The sequence below is a fragment of the Trichosurus vulpecula genome, chromosome 6 (assembly GCF_011100635.1).
Source record: "Trichosurus vulpecula isolate mTriVul1 chromosome 6, mTriVul1.pri, whole genome shotgun sequence".
Lineage (NCBI taxonomy): Eukaryota > Metazoa > Chordata > Mammalia > Diprotodontia > Phalangeridae > Trichosurus > Trichosurus vulpecula.
In genome coordinates, this window is record NC_050578.1 from 135,576,566 (window position 1) to 135,595,058 (window position 18,493).

The 18,493-nt window shown below is 38.9% G+C and overlaps 1 protein-coding gene across 1 annotated transcript in view; it reads right to left on the reverse strand.

Moving 5' to 3' along the window:
* Positions 1-3,738: 3,738 nt before the first annotated feature.
* Positions 3,739-18,493, reverse strand: part of FAT4 (FAT atypical cadherin 4) — a 237,901-nt gene continuing 223,146 nt past the window's right edge. Inside the window, exons 16-17 of the mRNA XM_036763767.1 lie at positions 15,105-15,366; positions 3,739-6,665 (exon numbers count right to left, since the gene is read on the reverse strand). Coding sequence (XP_036619662.1) covers positions 4,795-6,665; positions 15,105-15,366 — 2,133 coding nt within the window. The 3' untranslated portion in view covers positions 3,739-4,794. The remainder of the gene's footprint in view (positions 6,666-15,104; positions 15,367-18,493) is intronic.

The window sequence follows — 18,493 nt, forward strand, 5'->3', positions numbered from 1 at the left end:
CAACTACTTTCAGAATACCTATGGCAAACTCCACCATCCATTGAGATGAAGCAGTATTTTCTCCAGATGAGACAAAGTTTGAGAAGTGCATACCACAGTGCCTGACACATAGCAAGTACTTAATAAATGCTTAGAGATGACTAGACAGTCCCAGAAATTGGCAGTCCATTCCATAAAAACCTTTTGATGCTACTATAACCCCATTTTAGTTATAAGGAAACTGAGGTAGAGAGCAGTTAAGTGACTTGCCCAAGTTCGCATGGCTAGTAAGTGTTTGAAGTGGAATTTGAACAGTGAGATCTTTCTGTTTTGCAGTCTATGCTTTCCAACACTTTGTTGCTGTCTAGGCACCTCTGTCTGTAGCTCCATTTTAATGTTTACAAAGTTTGTTGCTCTCAACCACTCTGGGTGGTAAGTGGAACAATAGTTACTGCCGATGAGGAAATGGACGTGCAGCTAAGTAGATGAAACAAGGCTTTTCCCTGCTCTGGCTGTCTATTTCCTCATCTAGAAAATGAGGATGTTAGACCAGATGGCCTTGAAGCTCCCTTCCATCTCTAAATCTATAATCTCTTGGTGTGACTAGGATTTCATAGCTAATCAGTGCTTGAGACTGGATTTCACTTAGTCAGAAGGGTGCTGGTACATGTTTAAAAATGACTTTTGGGGTGCAGGAGGGGGGATAGTATGAGTTATACTTTATCTCTTTTTATTAATTAAATTTTAAATTTAATCTCCTTGAACATTTTTTCCATTACTTTCTTAAATGTAGAAATCCACAAAACATTAAATCAAGCTCTTATTTGTAGCATTGCATGGTCACTGAGGTATAAATACCAGCATTGAAAATTTAACAATTAGCTCTTCTAAGCCAGTATAAGCTGACTCCAGGACATTCCTGAATTCTTAGCCAGCTTCCATATAAGTAATTTTTTCTATTACACCATGTAGTATCAGAAGGTGGCATGACCAATCATTTCTTACAGAGCTTTTAACAATCTGTGAAGACTGCTACCCTTATTGATATGGTTCCACTCGTTTAAAAATGCCCTCAAACACACGTGTTTTCTGAGCTAGGCTTGGTCGCCTTCATTGATTGACTGAGCTCCATTCTCCTGTGTCCATCCAGACTTTCACATCACATGTTTTCTATTTGTTCTCTGGGCCTCTGACATGGCTAATGATAAATGGTTTTCTTAGTTGGAAAAGGGAATTGCCAAGCTGGTCTGGGAGTGGCCTAGAAAGAAAGTACTTGGTCTTTTTCTTAAAATCTGCCCAATTAACCAAGGGAATTGTGACTCTCAAGACCCAAGAAGGAGCCTCTGGGGATATATTGATCACATTTTGGCAGCAGGTACCTCCTCCTAAGTCTTGGACACAATCTGGTTTATCAGTTTGGGTTTAGGTCGGTTCTTAATCATGTATATGAAATCCTGTAGAATCCTGGGATGCTATGGAGCTACTTGAGAAAAATGTCCCCCCCGCCCCCTCCTCTTTCTTTCTGATTTGAGTTATACAAGGCCATCAACTCTATTCCCACATTTGGTGCATAAGTGCATGATGCTCAAATTCATAGGGAAATATTGAAACATGTTGGCTCATTACAGGCGATGAAAAAAGAGAAAATTAAGTTAGTGACTTACAAATGTTCAGACACAAAACCACATGAAAGGAATACTGTTGACTTAGAATAAACCCAAACTATATATCATCTGGGATGGGAGAAAGGGGAACAAAATAAACTGATAATCTCAGAATTTTTAATTGACAAAACACAAGCTTCAATGTGTTTTGTGTTAATTTCAAAAGATTTTGTTCACTAAAGCTTTTGCGCATTATGAAAAACTACTCTTGGCTGTGGTAAAATCAGTATTTGAGGATAGTATTCCACACAAACTTGCAGGTCCTTGGCAGATGTTTAATTACAGCAAGTTCTGGAGATAATTTGTATACATCCTAGGATTACCAAGACAATACCTTCAATTTGGATGGATCATATTCTGGGCCATTAATCTCTGCTAACTGGTTCCATTATTTTGTGACAATTTTGAAAAAGAAATTTAACATGGGCAAGAGTACGTGAGCTTCCTTTGGGTATTGGACAAAGATCAGAGGAGATCAACAGCTAATAACTAGAAGTTATATAGTATTTTAAGTTTTGCAGTGCATTTTGTAGGTATTTTCTCATATGATCCTTACAACAAACCTGGGATATGGGTGTTGCTATTATCCCTATTTTAAGGATGGGGAAACTGAGTTAGACAGAGGTTCAGTAAATTATCCAGCATCATTCAGCTAGCAAATTTTGAGTTTCAATTTGAATTCAGGTCTTCCTAACTCCAGACCGAGTATTCTATCCATTGAGCCAACTAGATGACTTCAGACTGGCCAGTAACTTGAAAGGAAGGAGTGTATAGGAAAGTTTTCTATGGGGCTCTTTCTACTCATAAGATTTAGCACTAGAACCATAGAGATCAACCAGCCTCAGGTCACAGATGAGGAAGCCAGGGGTCAAAGAAATAAAGGAATTTGATGAAGCCCACTGCATCAGATAATAGATTTAGAGCTGAAAAGAAACTTAGAGGTCATCTCTTCTAACTCCTTCATTTTACGATAAGGAAATCTAGGAGTAGAGATATAAATGTTATGACTTGTCCAAGGTCACACAGCAAGTAAATGGAAGAGGCAGCATTTGAACACAGATACAACTTTCTTTCCACCACATCTTGCTGTGAAGTCTAATGGAACATGGGAATGATAATGGGACTAAGAACTGAACCCCAGTACTTTGACTCCTAAACTGATGTTGTCTTGTCTATACCATGTTTTCTTTCCATCATCCCAAAAGCGTGTCAGGCAAATTCTTTGGGAAAGACCAGAAAAGGCCTTTTTTCACATAACTCATTGACCTGAATTATCGCCATTTCTACATTTCCATTATGGTCCCACATCTAGTACACAATAAAAACACTCCAGAAGGAAAACTCCCAACAATCGCCAAGTTGTTTCTGTCATACATTATAACCTTCATGTCTAATCCAGTTCATACTTCCATTTTGTAGAGAACTCCATGGACATTGTGTTTCAAGTAAGTTTCTGGAGTTCCAACAGGAAAGCCATTTATGTTCCTACAGTAATCTTGATTGGTATTTTCTAAAAGCATTTCATGATTGTTCGTTTAGGCTCATAGGATGTATAACCAAAAGGGATCGAGAGATCGTAGCATCCAAACCTATGATTTTATGGATAAGGACACTGAGGTGGGGTGTGTGTATGTAAGGGGGCAAGGATTTACCCAACCTCTCTTAGACTCAAACCCAGGTCCTCCAACCCAAATCTAATTCTGTTAAACTAAATGACATTTTCAGGCTTTCACTCGGCTGTTGATATGCAGGCAACTTCTGCTAAAGAGCAAAAAAAAATAATATTCTCTTACCCCAATGAACCTAATATCTCCCCAGAGTGGCCATTACCTCCAACAGTGAAGAATGAAATACATTTATGTACACCCACAACACATGCATGCACATATAACATGTCCTTAGCATAATGATTAAAAAAAATTCCTTTAAGAAAGTATTTTAAATAAATATTTAATTCTATTATTGGCATTTACAAGTAGAAAGCATACAGTATGTTACAATTATCAAATGTGAAAAATATGAATGTTACATAAGTAACAAATGTGAAAAAGTACTTTTCTTACTTTCCTGAAAGTAAGAAAACTATTCAGCATAGGAAAATATCAATATCAAAAACACGGCTTAAGTGTAAAAAAAAAAGTTTTTTACACAGTACAAAGAACTTCCAAATGGACAGGGGGAAAAAAACAGCTTTTTTTGTCAGATTTCTACTTTAATAAATTCTACAAAACGTAGGGTACTTGAAAATGCGAGTCCACTAGGAGGCTCCCTTTATATCAGTTCTTAAAAAAAAAAAAGTCAAGAATGCAGCACTTTTTTTATCCTTTTTTACAATAAATAATCTTTTAAAAAATGATCATCTGAAAATGCTGTACTGTTGAGAACAGTGCTCCCCAGTCGTGGAGATAGATGGCAGTACTCAGGGGTGACTTCTACCCAAGCTCTTCTGGGTAGAAGACATCTCAGGGAAAGGAGGGATGGAATAAGTACCCACAACAGTTAGCAACTGAACTTGGAAGTCTTGAGACAATTTCCTCACCAAATCCTAAAGTGCTGACCAGAAAGAATGAGTTGCTTCTAGAACCACTTCCATGGAAAAAGATCCATGCCCTACTGCATGCAAACCACCCAATGTATTGCTCTTTAACTATGCAAACATGAATTACAGAAACTGGACTTTTAAAGGGGGATTAACACTACTTATTCCTTCATTCAGGCATCGGAGAACTCTTCCATATTTCTAAGAGGAAATCAAATCCTCCATGTTCTGGCGATGCAAAAAAAAAAAAAATGAAGTTGCTAAAATGGAAACAACACAAACACTCCACCGTTGAAATACAAATTCATTACCAGAACAGGATTAATTTTAAAATCACCAACCAAACAGTGGTCAATAGGAATGAAACCCTCTTCAAATTCTGCATGCTGAATGTCTAGTTCTAAAACGCAGTACATGCAGGAGAAACCAATTCATCATTCAATTAAAACAAATTAAATCTGTTTCAGCAGCATAATGGTTATTTATTTATTTTTAAGGTCTCCCTTAACCAAAAGTTGACCATGGCCTGTTGTTGAAATGGGGGCCATCTGTAAGCGCAGAATGGTTTGATTGCATCAGGTGTTGCATTTTCGTCCTGCTTGTACATAACGTCTACACATACTGCTCTGCTTCCCCATCTTTGGAAGCAGGCTTACTGGTCCGAACAGTGCCTTCTTCACTGGTTGTTGTTTTTTCTGGGAGAGATGCCAAGTCTTTAAAAACATCTACATAATGCCCAAAACCAGGGCCCCAGTTTAACAGGTTGTCCCAGTTGAAATTTCCTGCTTGCTGCCCAAGTTTCAGGGGCAATGTGCTCTCAGCAACATTCACTGCTGCTGCTGTCTGTGTGCCCATGGACCCTCCCTCAGCCCGACGGCCTGGGTACCTTCGACTCTTCAGTCTAGCCCCATAATTATCTTCATCATCTGCATCAGACTCATTAACTTGAGATAATTTGGGCATACGGGAGGTGTAAACCATGGGTTTTTCCCTGTCATATTCCATCTCAGAACAAGTGAAGGACTCATGAGAGTCACTGTCAGATGAGGATTCTGGAGCAGGAATGCCATCAGCTGGGTTCCTTGTTCTCGATAGAGGTCTCCTACAATCCTCCTCTGAAGAAGACCTACCATGGTCTGCACTGCAGATGCTTGGATTTCTAGGGCGAGGAGTGTTTAGTCTTTCAACCTCCTCAATTGAGAGTCCCACTGGAGGAGTAGATTCCAGAGGCATCTGTCCAATTGGCTGCTTTAGGCGGCTCCCTGGCCTCGAGCCATGGGTTGCCATGGTCTGTGGACTCTTGCTTCTCCTCCCTAACCTGGTAGCATAGTTGAAAATTCCAGGCTGGCACACATCACCGTGCATCTCCAAGGGGCCCCCTTCCCTTATGGAAAGGTGCAATTCCCTGGCAGGACTGTTTCTGTAGAATGTTGAAGATTTAGAAAAGGGGGCTGGACTGTGGCGAGAAAGGGGGTTGGGAGTGGGGCAAGCAGAGTGGCTCAAGGAACTTGTTCTCAGACCCTGGCTATAAGAAGGCTGGTAAGTCAAACTGCTTGCTCCCAAGGGCATGGGAGATTGTCTTGCAAAGCCTAGTGGGCTGTGTCTCTGGATGGAGAACTTGGGGGTGTGACTGCGGAACTGCTTGTAATGCTGAATGATATCAGCATCTGAAGGGGCAATGCTGCTGGCATTGTCAATGTCATAATGTTCAATCTCCTGCTCAGGGGAAGCCAAGGGAGCGCTAGGGATGGTTTCAGTGTTAGGAGGAAGGTCTGTCTCATCATAGATCAGGTAGGGGTTTTCCCTTTCAATGATGTCAGGCTTGGGGTTTCCTTCTGGTTGCTTCCTGACAGTCATATCATCACCATAAGGAGGGATGTTGTCAGGGTCATCGAAAGCCACATTCTCACTTCCTTTTTTCTTCTTCTCCTTAATCTTCTTCTCTTCCTTTGGTGCTTTGGCCTTCTTACCTCTGCACTGATTGCACAAAATAAGGCTTAATACCAGTAAAACAAGAAGTGTGGCACAGCTGCCCACGATGGCTGGGACAGCCCACAGTGGCAGGGAGATCTCCTCCGGGACCTTAGTCAAGATGCAGACATGGCCTCCAGCACTACCAGCCTTGCATATGCTACCTTGTGGACACTGGACACCGAGGCAGGCTACCACTGTCTCACAGGTCCTGCCAGTGTGTGACTCTGGGCAGCTACAGGTGAATCCAGAGTATAAGACTGGTTCACAACTGCCACCATTTTGGCAAGGTTGTGAGGCACAGTCTCCAGGAGGAACACACTTGTAGGCAAACCACTGGTTGATGCACAGTAGATCCCCCCAACAGGGATTGCTGGCACAGATGTTGGGGCCCCGGCAGCCCAATTTCACGGATGGATCTGTCTTGGATATAGTTGCCAAACTGTGCTTCCCACCAAAAGGAAGGCTCTCACTGCCATAAATCACGGAGGCTATGCAGCCTTCAAAACCTGCTGAGAGGACAAAAGGAGTCTGTCAGTCAATGAAAGCACCACGGGGCATGTTCTGGGCTCAAGGCACCTTCTATTTCATTACCATAGAAGAAGAGAAAATGGAGAGCTGCTGCAGTCTCAGAAAAGTCACAAATTCATAGGGGGAGAATCCAGGCTCCTTTGATCATGGCAGTCCAAGATGTGCTAAAGACTCATAGGAGCCAATTGACCATGGAATCCCTGGATGTGTAAAGCAGGAACCAATGCAAAGTGGGCACTTTACTTCTTGAGGGTGGGGGGAAATAAATAAATGAAAAATGGCAAAATGCAGGTTTTCAAGCTCTGTTCTGGTGCTTCCACATACCAAATGAGTGGGTCTAATCCCACATGGATCAAGATTCTCAAATGAAGGATCCAACAACATTGATAACAAGAAGACAAACTTGTGGCCTCTCTTATAGACAGAAGCCTGTAGATAATTATTGGGGGTCCTTTGAAGAAAGGCAATTGCTAAATCCCTATAAGGGAATAGGATTTCAAAGGGAAGAAGTCAGTGTGGAAAGACTCTCAAGAGGATCAACATATAATGAATTGCTTCCTAATAGAACCCAGAACTGATAAATACCTGGTGTAACAGCTGAATAAGTCCTAGTCAGACAGGAATTTTTGAGTACATTATGTGATATTTCTCTTTGGGGTTATTTTTTTCCCATTACACTTTGTTCATTGATATATTTTTTTACATCTGGGCTTGCCCTTCTCCTTTTTCACCCCCTTTCCAATTTCCTATAACTTCTCAAGCCAATGACAAGGCAAAGAAATAAATTCATTTATGGGTCGTATATATGAATGTTGGGTGGGGGGAAGAGGAGACATAACTGTGCCTGACTCAACATTTAATTGTTTTTTATTTTAAGTCTTCTTGCACTCCGAGAATAAGCATTTATAGGTCTCCCTTTCTATAGTTCTTTCTACAACATCTTTAAATAAGAAATAACCAAGTTCATAAAACCTTCCGTTTTTCATCATTTAAGTTGACAGATTTGGTGTGTTGAGTTTAAAATGTTGAGGAAATGACAAGATGGCTAAGTAACAAAAGACAATGGAAAGGAATGTCTGGCTGAACAGTCCTTCTATATATTGTAAAATAAAAAAAAATTAAAAATTAAAGTTCTCTTGAATTGAAGCAAATAAATACAATTGCAACCGTGTGAGTGTATTGTAACCTGTCTAACCCGTCTGTCTGAATTTAATCAAGGGGAAAGTTTAAGCTTCCAAATTATGTAAGGGAACATTAGTTAATGGGGATAAAAATTTTAATGTTCTACCCATCTATATTCTTAGAGGTTCCTTACATACAGACATTTTGAAACAAAAGTAAGTTACCCCTCTGCCATATTTAGCTTCATAATTGTCTTTGGGTCAGGACTTCTTGACCTGAGGTCTGTGAACTTAAAAAAAAAAATATTTTGGTAACTGTATTTCAAAATAATTGGTTTCCTTTGCATTCCTTTTTTATATGATTAAGAACATAGTTCTGGAAAGGGGCCTGTGGGTTTCACCAGACTTCTGCCAAATGGGTCCATGACTGGAAAAAAAAGTTAAACCCCACTGCTTTAGCTTTTAATATTTTTCCTCTTGACTTTTATACTACTAATGTAAACTTCAGGTGCATACACTTTGCCATGTGTAACAAAATTACCTGAATTACCTGACAAAAGTACCTGAATTGTTTATAAGGTCATAATCAAGCCAATCAGATGTCTTGACTACAAATCACATCTTTCAAAGAGGTGCGATGGCCCACCAAAAGACTCTTTCTGAGTGAACACCTGATCTTCTATCTCTATCACAAAGTATCCTCCAATTCAGGGTGAATTGAAGAAAGACTCTGTTTACCATTCACTACAAGTTGGCTTTCCACAAACAGGATTGATTTCACGAATCAGTGACTGGTTTAAATATTTTCTGGCGAAGTTCTAGAGGGATGAGGATGCTGCCATTAGAGTTTTCTCTAGGAAAGAAGCCACAGCTGAGTGCAAGGGCCTCCAAAGATGTCTAAATATTTAAACTGGATTGCTATTGATAAATGAAAAACATCTTTCTTTGTTATATGGTAAATATTAAAACATCACTTCAGGAAAATTTATATGTGTAATATTTTTAGAATGTTACAGAATGTTGGAGTTGGAAAGCCTTTTGAGATCATTTAATCCAGTGGTTCCCAGACTTTCTGAGAATGGAGGCCTTTTTTGATGTCAAAAACTTTCTTGGAACCCATCATGTGATTTTTGTACTGTGTCTGCTGACTGAGAAAATACATAATTACAAAAAGCTCTTATGAATCTAGTAGAGATTTTCACTGACCTTTTTTTCTCATATTACTACTACTACTACTACTACTATTCACTTGAATTTATATAACAGCTTCTATATGCCATGTATCATGCTAAGAATTTTACATATATTATCTCATTTGATCCTCACAACAACCTGTGGAGGTATGTGCTGTTTACATTTGAGGAAACTGAGGCAAACAGAAATTGTGTTACTTTTCCAAAGTTACACAGCTTTTTGTGTATGAGGCTGCATTTGAACTCACATTTTTCTTATTCCATGTCAAGCCCTCTCTTTATGGCTCCATCGAGGTGCCTCACTAATCATAATATCTACATATATTTGAAAAATAGCAATGCATATAAGACACAGGGAATAGACTTGTGATTTCAATTATATATAGAGGCCTTCTCTCTATTAATCCATGTCAACTCCTCATCTGCAATTTATAATTTTCAAGCATTTTGGGGGGGTGCTGATGCAAAAGGGATCCTTGGGGATCCATGTGGAGATCTCCAGGGGTCTGTGAGTTTGGATGGGAAAAAATACCTCATTTTTACTGACCTTTGGGCTCCTTTGTAGTTATATCTATTTTATTTCATGCACATAAAAATTTTCAGAGAATGGAGGGGCCTAGAGCCTTCACTATGCTACCAAACGGGTCTATGACACACCCACAAAAGTCAATGTCAATAATTTCTGTCTTAGGAAGTTTCTAGAGGACTAAGTGGTTAAATGACTTGCCCAGGGTCACACGCCCCATCTGTCACAAGTAGGATTTGAACCCAGGTCTTCCTAGCTTCAGAGACAGCTGTCCATCCATCAGAGTGCTCTAGTAATGCGTCCACGTGGTAGATATGGTATTATCTTTCCCCCTAAATCCACCATCATCCTAACTTCCCTACTTCCATTGAGAGTGCCACCATCCTTCTATTAAACTCAGGTATTCAATGTCACAATCATCTTAATGCTTCATTCCCACTCATGGTCTCATAGCCAATTAGTGGCCAAGTCCTACTAACTCTACTCTACTAACACCTCTTATGTTCAGCATCCCTTCACTCCTCACTCCACACTCCATACTCTCATTAGCTCCCTTTGAAAATTTCAACAGCACTCTACAGAGGGAAGACATTGGGTTTAAAGTTAGATCTGCGTTCTAAAGGCAGTTGTCTCTACCTTTACGTGTGTGTGTGTGTGTGTGTGTGTGTGTGTGTGTGTGTGTGTGTGTTTTCCTAATCTCTCTTTCCATCCTTAATGGACACAACTTCCCTAGGCATATCGACCTCTCTATTTCCCATCTGTGATATTTTGCCTCCCCTCTCTATCCTTTCATACTGACCATCCCGTATATCTGTAATGCACCTGCTCTTCGTTTCTCCCTTATGGAATCCCACTCTTTCTTTACTTCATTCAAGCACCATCTTATATGTGGAGGCTTTATAGAACCTCTCCCCCTCTAATGCTTGTATCCTTCCTCCCAAGCTATAAGTCGCATTGAGATAATTTGTTATTTGTTATTTGTATATATTCACAAAAGGGAGGGAGGCAGAGAAAGGGAGAGGAGGAGGGAGAGAGAGAAAGAGAGACAGAAAGAGAGACAGAGAGACAGAGACAGAAACAGAGACAGAGAAGCAGAGACAGACAGAGACAGAGACACAGAGAGATAGAGAGAGAAAAAGAGAAAGAGAGAAACAGAGACAGACACACAGAGAGATACAGGCAGCTAATCGTGTTGCATTTGGAGTCAAGAACAACTGAGGTTAAATCCAGCTTTAGATATTTACAAGTTGTGTGACCTTGGGCAAGTTACTTACCCTCTGTTTACTTCAGTTTCCTCAAATGTAAAATTGATGAAAACTCTGACTTCCAGAATTGATGTGACAATCAAATGAGACAATATTTTTAAAGTTCTTTTCAAACCTTAAAGCTCTACAAGTTCTAGCCCTTATTAGTAAACAGAATTATTTATTTAGTCTTTAAAAGATCTGGTGGCTTATTTATCAATTACCAAACCACTTCCTTTAACTCCACATGTTCTTTTCCCCATTATATTGTGAGCCCCTTGAGGATAGGATCTGACTTTTGCCTCATTTTGTATCCTCAGCGCTTAGTACAGTGCTTGGCGTATAGCAGGCACTTAATTAATGTTTACTGACTGATTGCCATAATTGTAAGCAACCATTGAGTTAGCCCATTCTTTTCATTTTATGGATGAGAAATTAAGATCACTAGTGAAATGATTTATTCTCCTAGATAAGTGAAAATTGAGAGTAGAAGCTAGCTCTCCCTGACAATCCGGACTCTTTTCACTTTGCCATTCTTCTCTAAGACTAGAAACATTTTTTTTTTTTATGATTCCTCCAATCTAGACACTCAGAGTGGTATATAATAGGTTTCAGATATCCTCTGACATAAATGCTAGATTGAGTAATGTAAGACAATTCTCAAACTTTTGCAAAAATAATTTAGGATTATGAATTTTGATTGTGGTTTATACTCATATTTCTTTTTTATAGAAAATAGAGTGTAAATTTTATTGGAAGTAATTTTCTCTTTTCTGTTTCTTTGCCTGTTCTTGTTTATTCTAAATGTGTTTCTTTAAAAAAATACATGTTGCTTTCATACATAATTGAATCAGTATGTTGTATAATTGTGAAACACATTTTTTGTGTTAAAGTATTTCTTTTGTGAATGTTTAAGTATTAAGATAAGTATTTTAATGTTTTCATCTGGCATTATGGTGAAGACAAAAATCAGATTTTGAGTGTGGGCGTAGAACAGACTTTGATCCTCTTTCCCAAGATGGTTGTTGAGGTGAGAGGCAATGGGGTATAGTGGAAACAATGCTGGCTCTGGAATCAGAAAACTGAAGTTTAAATCCTGGCATTTGCCCTTGTTACTAATGTGACCTTGGAGGTCACAATCTTTCTGGGACTCAGTTTTTTCACCTGTAAAATGGAGGGGTTGGGCTAAGTCAGTCTTTAATGATCTTGGACCTCTTCCTTAGACAAAAATCATAAAGCAACAGGTAAGAGCAGATGACTTCCTCAAGGATTTCATGCTGCCCACAGGACTGACATGGACTTGTTTCCTAAAATTTCATCATTCAACTGCCTAATGACCCACAAGTTAGAGAAATTTGGGTGTTGGGGGAGAGAGGGAGTTTGAATAGCACCTAGGAGGAAGATGAGGGTTTGAAGTGCAGTTACTAGTGGTATGTGCTATCAGATGACTTGTTTCATGGTTAAACAAAACAAATAAGCTCATAAGAAACTTAAAAAGGCATGGATTTAGAGTCATCATGGGAACATGGAGCTAGGGCTGGATGTGACTTGAAAGAATGGCTAGTCTGATCCCTTTATTTTACAGATGAGAAAACTCAGGCAGAAGGAGGTTGCTACACTCCCAATCAAACAATTAGTAAGTATCTGAGGGAGAATTTGAACCCAGGACTTCTGACCTCTATCACATCAGGCACTACACAATGCTGCTTCTAACTAGACATTTTGCTGCCCAGGGAAAGCATCATAAATACTGTCCTCAACTTAGCCGGAGGTGGGGTAGTGCTGGGGCAAGCTGGGGAGATCACATGGGATAAAGCCATCAATTGTAGGAAATTTCCTGTTTTCACTAATGCTTCTTGTTAATTATGGGCTAATTTATTTGTCGCTATAGTCTTGAAGATATGCCCCCACTCAGTTCTGGTTCTCCAGATTAAATCTCAGTCATTTTACTTAGTTACATCTCAGAAAAGAAGCCAATATTTATTTTGAAGGAAAGAGAGATGTTTGTTTGTCTACTTTGCTTAAAAAGACATGTATTCATTATCTTTTTCTAAGGGGGTGGATGGTTTCTATGTCAGGGCTTGAGATGTGAAATCACTTTTGTTATTTTTTTTTAATTTTTCTTTCATTATGTTTCTTTCTATCAGAGAAAGAATCACTTCAGCTACAAACGCATGGCTGTCCTGTTGTCAAGTCTTTTTGTTTCACCTAGATAATGTAATACTTTTTAATAATGATGTTCTATGCTAGAAAATTATTTACAGGCATTCTCAAAGAAACATAAGACAGGATCATGGATTCTTGAAAGCCTTCACATACTGAATTAATATTAAATTCTCAAGGATATGATATTACAGATTCATGTTTTGGTTTTGTTCATTTAAAGTTGGTCCATAATGAACTGTTGGAATATTGAAAAAACTCATAGATTAATGGACTCATCCATCATAGCTCATCCACCAAAGCTCAGTGGAATAAGCCAAGAAGAGCAAGCCACGCTGTTAAAGGTCAGCTTGCCCACTCACATCCATTACAGGTGAGTATACTAAAGTTACAATCACGTGGTTTGCCCAAAGTCACATATGGAGTAACTTTCAGAGACCCAAGTCAAGATCTCTGACTCCCGAGGTTCCTAATTCAGGGCTCTACCCATAATCCCTCCATCTCTTGGTAGGTAGAATAGAAAGAGCACTGAACTTGGACTCAGCAAGACCTGTGTCGAAACCCCTCCTCAGAAATGTAGTAGCTGTGTGAGCCTGGGCAAGTCACATGGCTTCCACTCTCAAGCCCAGTTTTCTCTTCTGTAAAAAAGGGGACAATAGCTTTTCATCTCACAGTGGTGTTTTGGGCATTGAATGAATATTTGTATGGTAATTTACAAAACTGTGTACATATAATTATACTCTATAAGTATATACATACTCAGGGTGTTCCATGGGAATTTTTAAATTATTGAAATTAAAATTTTGTTGACATCCTGTATATGAATATATATGACCTGATTTAAGTATTATATAATTATATATGCATGTGTGTGTGCATGTGTATGTATGTATGTATGTATAAAATTCTAATATATAATCATATATATTCCTTATTTAAATTAATTAATATTTGCAGAGAAATTTGTAAAAACTTGCTCAAATAAATGTTTCTATTCATAATATGGAAATCTATATAGATATATACATATATATGCATATATACAGAGATGTATATACATCCAAATACACACATATATGAATACATATACACACATGCATACAGTTTTTCAAATCACAATGCACCCTATATGTGTGTATATATATATGCATATATACATACTTATATAATACCTACAAAAAATAAAACCCTTAACATCCTGATATTTTTTAAAAGAAGTTAAATATTTGAGAAAGGAATGTTAGGCTATGGCTAGCCAGCACCCTTTTGTTTTTATTCCTTCACCTCTAAGCAGAAGAGGCTGTCAGGAACTTGAAAGAAATGCTCTAAGAAATAGTCAGGAACTATAAGAAATGATTGTAAATGGATTCCTCTAATCTGTCTGAAGGATTATTTTTTTTTACTTTGGTAAAGGTAAGATTCACTACTGCCAGGATCTCTGATTTTATCAAGGTGGACATTCATTTCACTGATGCAGATCATAGCCCTTCCTTTCTTCATCAAGTCGACTTTACGAATTGTTGTGTCCAAAGGCCAACCTTCTGGTGCAAAGGACATGCACTTCACTAGAGATGGGCTCAGATGATGGACCTATGTAGACTCACCACCAAGTCCACACAGGCTCTTTCTAGCTTGGTAGAACTTACAAAAGGTCTACTGACGTAATTCTAAGAAGGAGTGATATAGAATTTTAATGATTTGTGTCATTTTTAAATTTATTTTAAAAAATGACTCATTTATTCATTTTATCAGTCAGCTTTACGTCCTGATGAAATATTTCGTGTAGGGCTTATGTTCTCACTGAAGATTAAGTTTTGGTTCTGTAGAAGTTCTACTTTTTTTTTTTTTGAAAAGATCCATTTTGCTGTCTTTTCCATTCTAATTTAGCTAGCTATATCTTTGTCATTCTAATTTTTTGTTATCAAATTTTTGCTATCTGAAGTGTTATTTCTTTTTTTTTTGAAGGGAAGGGGTGGGGTGCATAGATTTATGTATGGAGGGAACCTTAGCTTCATCAAGCACAACACTATTTTACATATTGGAAAACTGAGAGAGATGAAGTGACATGTCCAAAGTCACACTACTAGTCAGGGAAGTGTTCTCTGGGTCTCAATCTAGCCCCATTTCTACTATATCCCTTTTGCCATCAGTTTTGTCAAACAGATGCTTTTACCTGTATCTGCGTTCCGAAGGGCATGATTGGGTGGGATTCCACCGAGTGAAATGGTATGCACATCAATTCCACCAAAATCCTGAGTAGGGTGCAAAATATCCCGACTATACATTCTGTCTATAGACAAAATGGTGGAAGATCCATTTTTTCCCATCAGGAGAGAATGCCAGTGGCCATCAGCAACATGAACCTCAGGGAAATGCCTCTCAACTTTCCCAGAAACTCCAGCATCAGACGTAAAATGGATTTTGCCACTCTTTATCTGTAAAACACATTGGGCACTGGGTGAGCTATGTGTTAGAAACAGCAGCTATCTGACAAACACACAGAAACAAAGAAAGAAAAAGTCCTATAAACCATTAAAATATTTCTGTTATGACACCTTTATAGTTCATGGAAGTGCTGGCAGATTTTGTCTTACTAGATCATGCACTTTCTGATATGTTTATGTAACACAATCTTCTTAGTGAGTAGCCAAGTAGTCAGTCGATTTCAATAGTGGCTTATTTGAAAGATGAGACAATGACTACCTGTGTTATCTCAGGGAAGTCATCTAACATCCTTAGACCACACTTTCCTCATCTATAATGATTAGAGTGGCCTCTGAGGACCCTTCCATACTTGTAGATGTATGAACCTATGACTAAGCAGAATATAGGGATAGGGAATAGTCCTGTGGTTTCATTGGTATATGGAACTCCTGGATGAGAAAACTCCCTGTATCAAGTTGCCTAGAATAATGCAAGCTTAAGAGACTTGTTCAATATTTGTCAAAGGTAGGACTTGAATGCAGATCTTGTTGGCTCTGAGGTGAGCTACTGTTTCTCATCCCCGGGAGTATGTATCTATATCCATACTGATATGGGTTTGTTGTTGTTGTTCAGGCATTTTCCAATCATGTCCCATACTTTGTGACCCTGTTTGGGATTTTCTTGACAGAGATTTTGGGATTATTTGCCATTTCCTTTCCAGTTCATTTTTCCAGATGAGGAAACTAGCAAACAGGATTATATGATTTGCCCAGCGTCACACAAATATCGAAGACCACAAAATGCAGAGGAGGTGGTAACATGCATTGTTAGAGCTTTATTTTCTGTCTGTCTGTCTATCTGTCAATCCATCTATCTATGTGAATACATGTATATAAAGAATAAATGTAAAGAGAGGGCACTAACAGATGGGTGAATCAGCAAAGGCTTCATATGGAAGATGGTACTTGAGGTGCCATCTTGAAGGAAAGGAGGGACTCTATGATATGAATTGCAATTCAGGCATAGGGCACAGCCAATGACAGTCATGGAGGATGTCATGTGTGAGTAACAGAGAGAAAAGGACAGATTAGCTAGATCAAAGACTGTGGGAAGAAGAGTAATATGCAGTGAGGCTGGAAAGATGGGTTAGAAAAAGAAAATGGAAAAAAGATGGGTTAGGGTCAGGTAGTGAGGGGTTTTAAAAGCTAAGCAGATAATTATAGATTTGATGATTGAGGTAACTGGGAGCCTCTGGAGGTTACTGAGTAAGGGAGGCACATGGTCTCTCAGCCCTTAAAGAAAACTGTTTTGGTAGCATTTTGGAAGATGGCCTGAGAATACACAAAAAGATCCCCACAAGGAACCATTCAACATGTGGCTGTTTAGCCTCTACTTGAAAAATGAGGCTCCAAGAAGCTATTATCCAATTTCAGGCATAGCCAGTAATGGGTGGCCCTAAGACTCAGACTCCAGTATTTTGACCCCAAATCCTAGGCTTCTTCCACTATATCATTCTGTTTCTCTACTTGGGAATTTCAGGCAGACTGAAGCATGCGGTTTATTTATATGCTTTGCTGAAAAGTGGAAAATTTGATATGTAAATGGTGAATTTTTAATAACAAGTCTGGAAAAGCATTAAGCTGGCTTGAGTTTTCCAAGTTCTTGAAGTACTCTGTGGAACTGGTCACACTTTGCCTTTTGGAGGACTGGGTTGCAGTATGGTTCTGCTCCATTTTCTAGGGCCAGCTTAGGGTTCTGGGCAGGATACAGGAGGAAGGGCAGAGTTCCAAGAATGTAATTCCATCATGACTGCCAGACAGTGTTGATGTCTTGGCATGAAGGGAGAACTCAGGGAATGGCTGCTCACATGACAGGAATGGAAAGATAGAGCCATATATTTGGCCAGTCAGACCTGTCAATTTTTTTTTCATGCAACTGAATCATGTGTTAGAATTAAAATGCAAAATATCTACTTTTTGGGAATACTGCCCAACAATCTATGAAATCATTAAAGAAAAATAAAAGCAAATACCCTTCATTTCTACACTGCAGAAAACAACAGATTTATACAATCTTCTTATGTGTCAGTAGCATTCAATGCACACGGCCTCATAACCAAGACAGTGGCTAAGATTGTATGATCTATCCTACTCCATTGCTAAATGAGAAATCAGTGGAAAAGATATGGCACTGGGCTAAGAAACATGCTTAAAATTTTTTTAAAAATTGCATTCTGCTGGGAAACAAGATTTATAGGGAATGGGGCATAGAAATCTATCCTACCCTACAAGAAAGTAAGGGGAAAGGGGGATGGGGGGGATGCAGTGAAAGAGGGGAGGGCTGACTGGAGAACAAGGCAATCAGAATATATGCCATCTTGGAATAGAGGGAGGGTAGAAATGGGGAGAAAATTTGTAACTCAAAATCTTTGGGAAATCAATGTTGAAAACTAAAATATTAAAGAAAATATATATAGAAAAAATAAAAATAAAAGGGTGAGAGCAAAAAAAAAAACATTACCATTCCTCCTGGCAAAATTCTGACAACTGACTACTTTATGTCTCCATTCATAATGGTATGGATATTGGATTTAGGACCAAAGGCCCTGAGTTCAAGTCCTGGCCTTGATGCTTCTAATGACAAGTTACTTCTCCTTTCTGAGCCTCAGTCTCTTTTTCTGTAAAATGGAAAGTTGAACAAGACGACCTCTCAGGTCCCTTCCAATGTAAATATTTGTTTCACTAGTATAATATAAGCTCCTTGATGACAGGGCCTGTCTCACTTTTGTGTTACTATTCCTAACTCCTGGCATCTAGCTTTTGTTGTTTAGTTTGTCCATTCATGTCTAACTTCATGACCCTATTTGGGGCTTTCTTGGCAAAGACATTGGAATGCCTTACTATTTTCTTCTCCAGATCATTTTATAATTGAAGAAACTGAGGCAAACAGGGTTAAGTGACTTGCCCAGGGGCACACAGCTAGTAAGTGTTTGAGGATTTGAACTCAGATCTTCCTGACTCAAGGCACTGTTTCCACTGTACCACCTAGCTGCCCCTTCTGGCACGTAGTAGGTGCTTTATAAATATTTCTTGACCCATTGACTCTTTCTAGAATTATGCCCTCCTATTCATTCTCTTA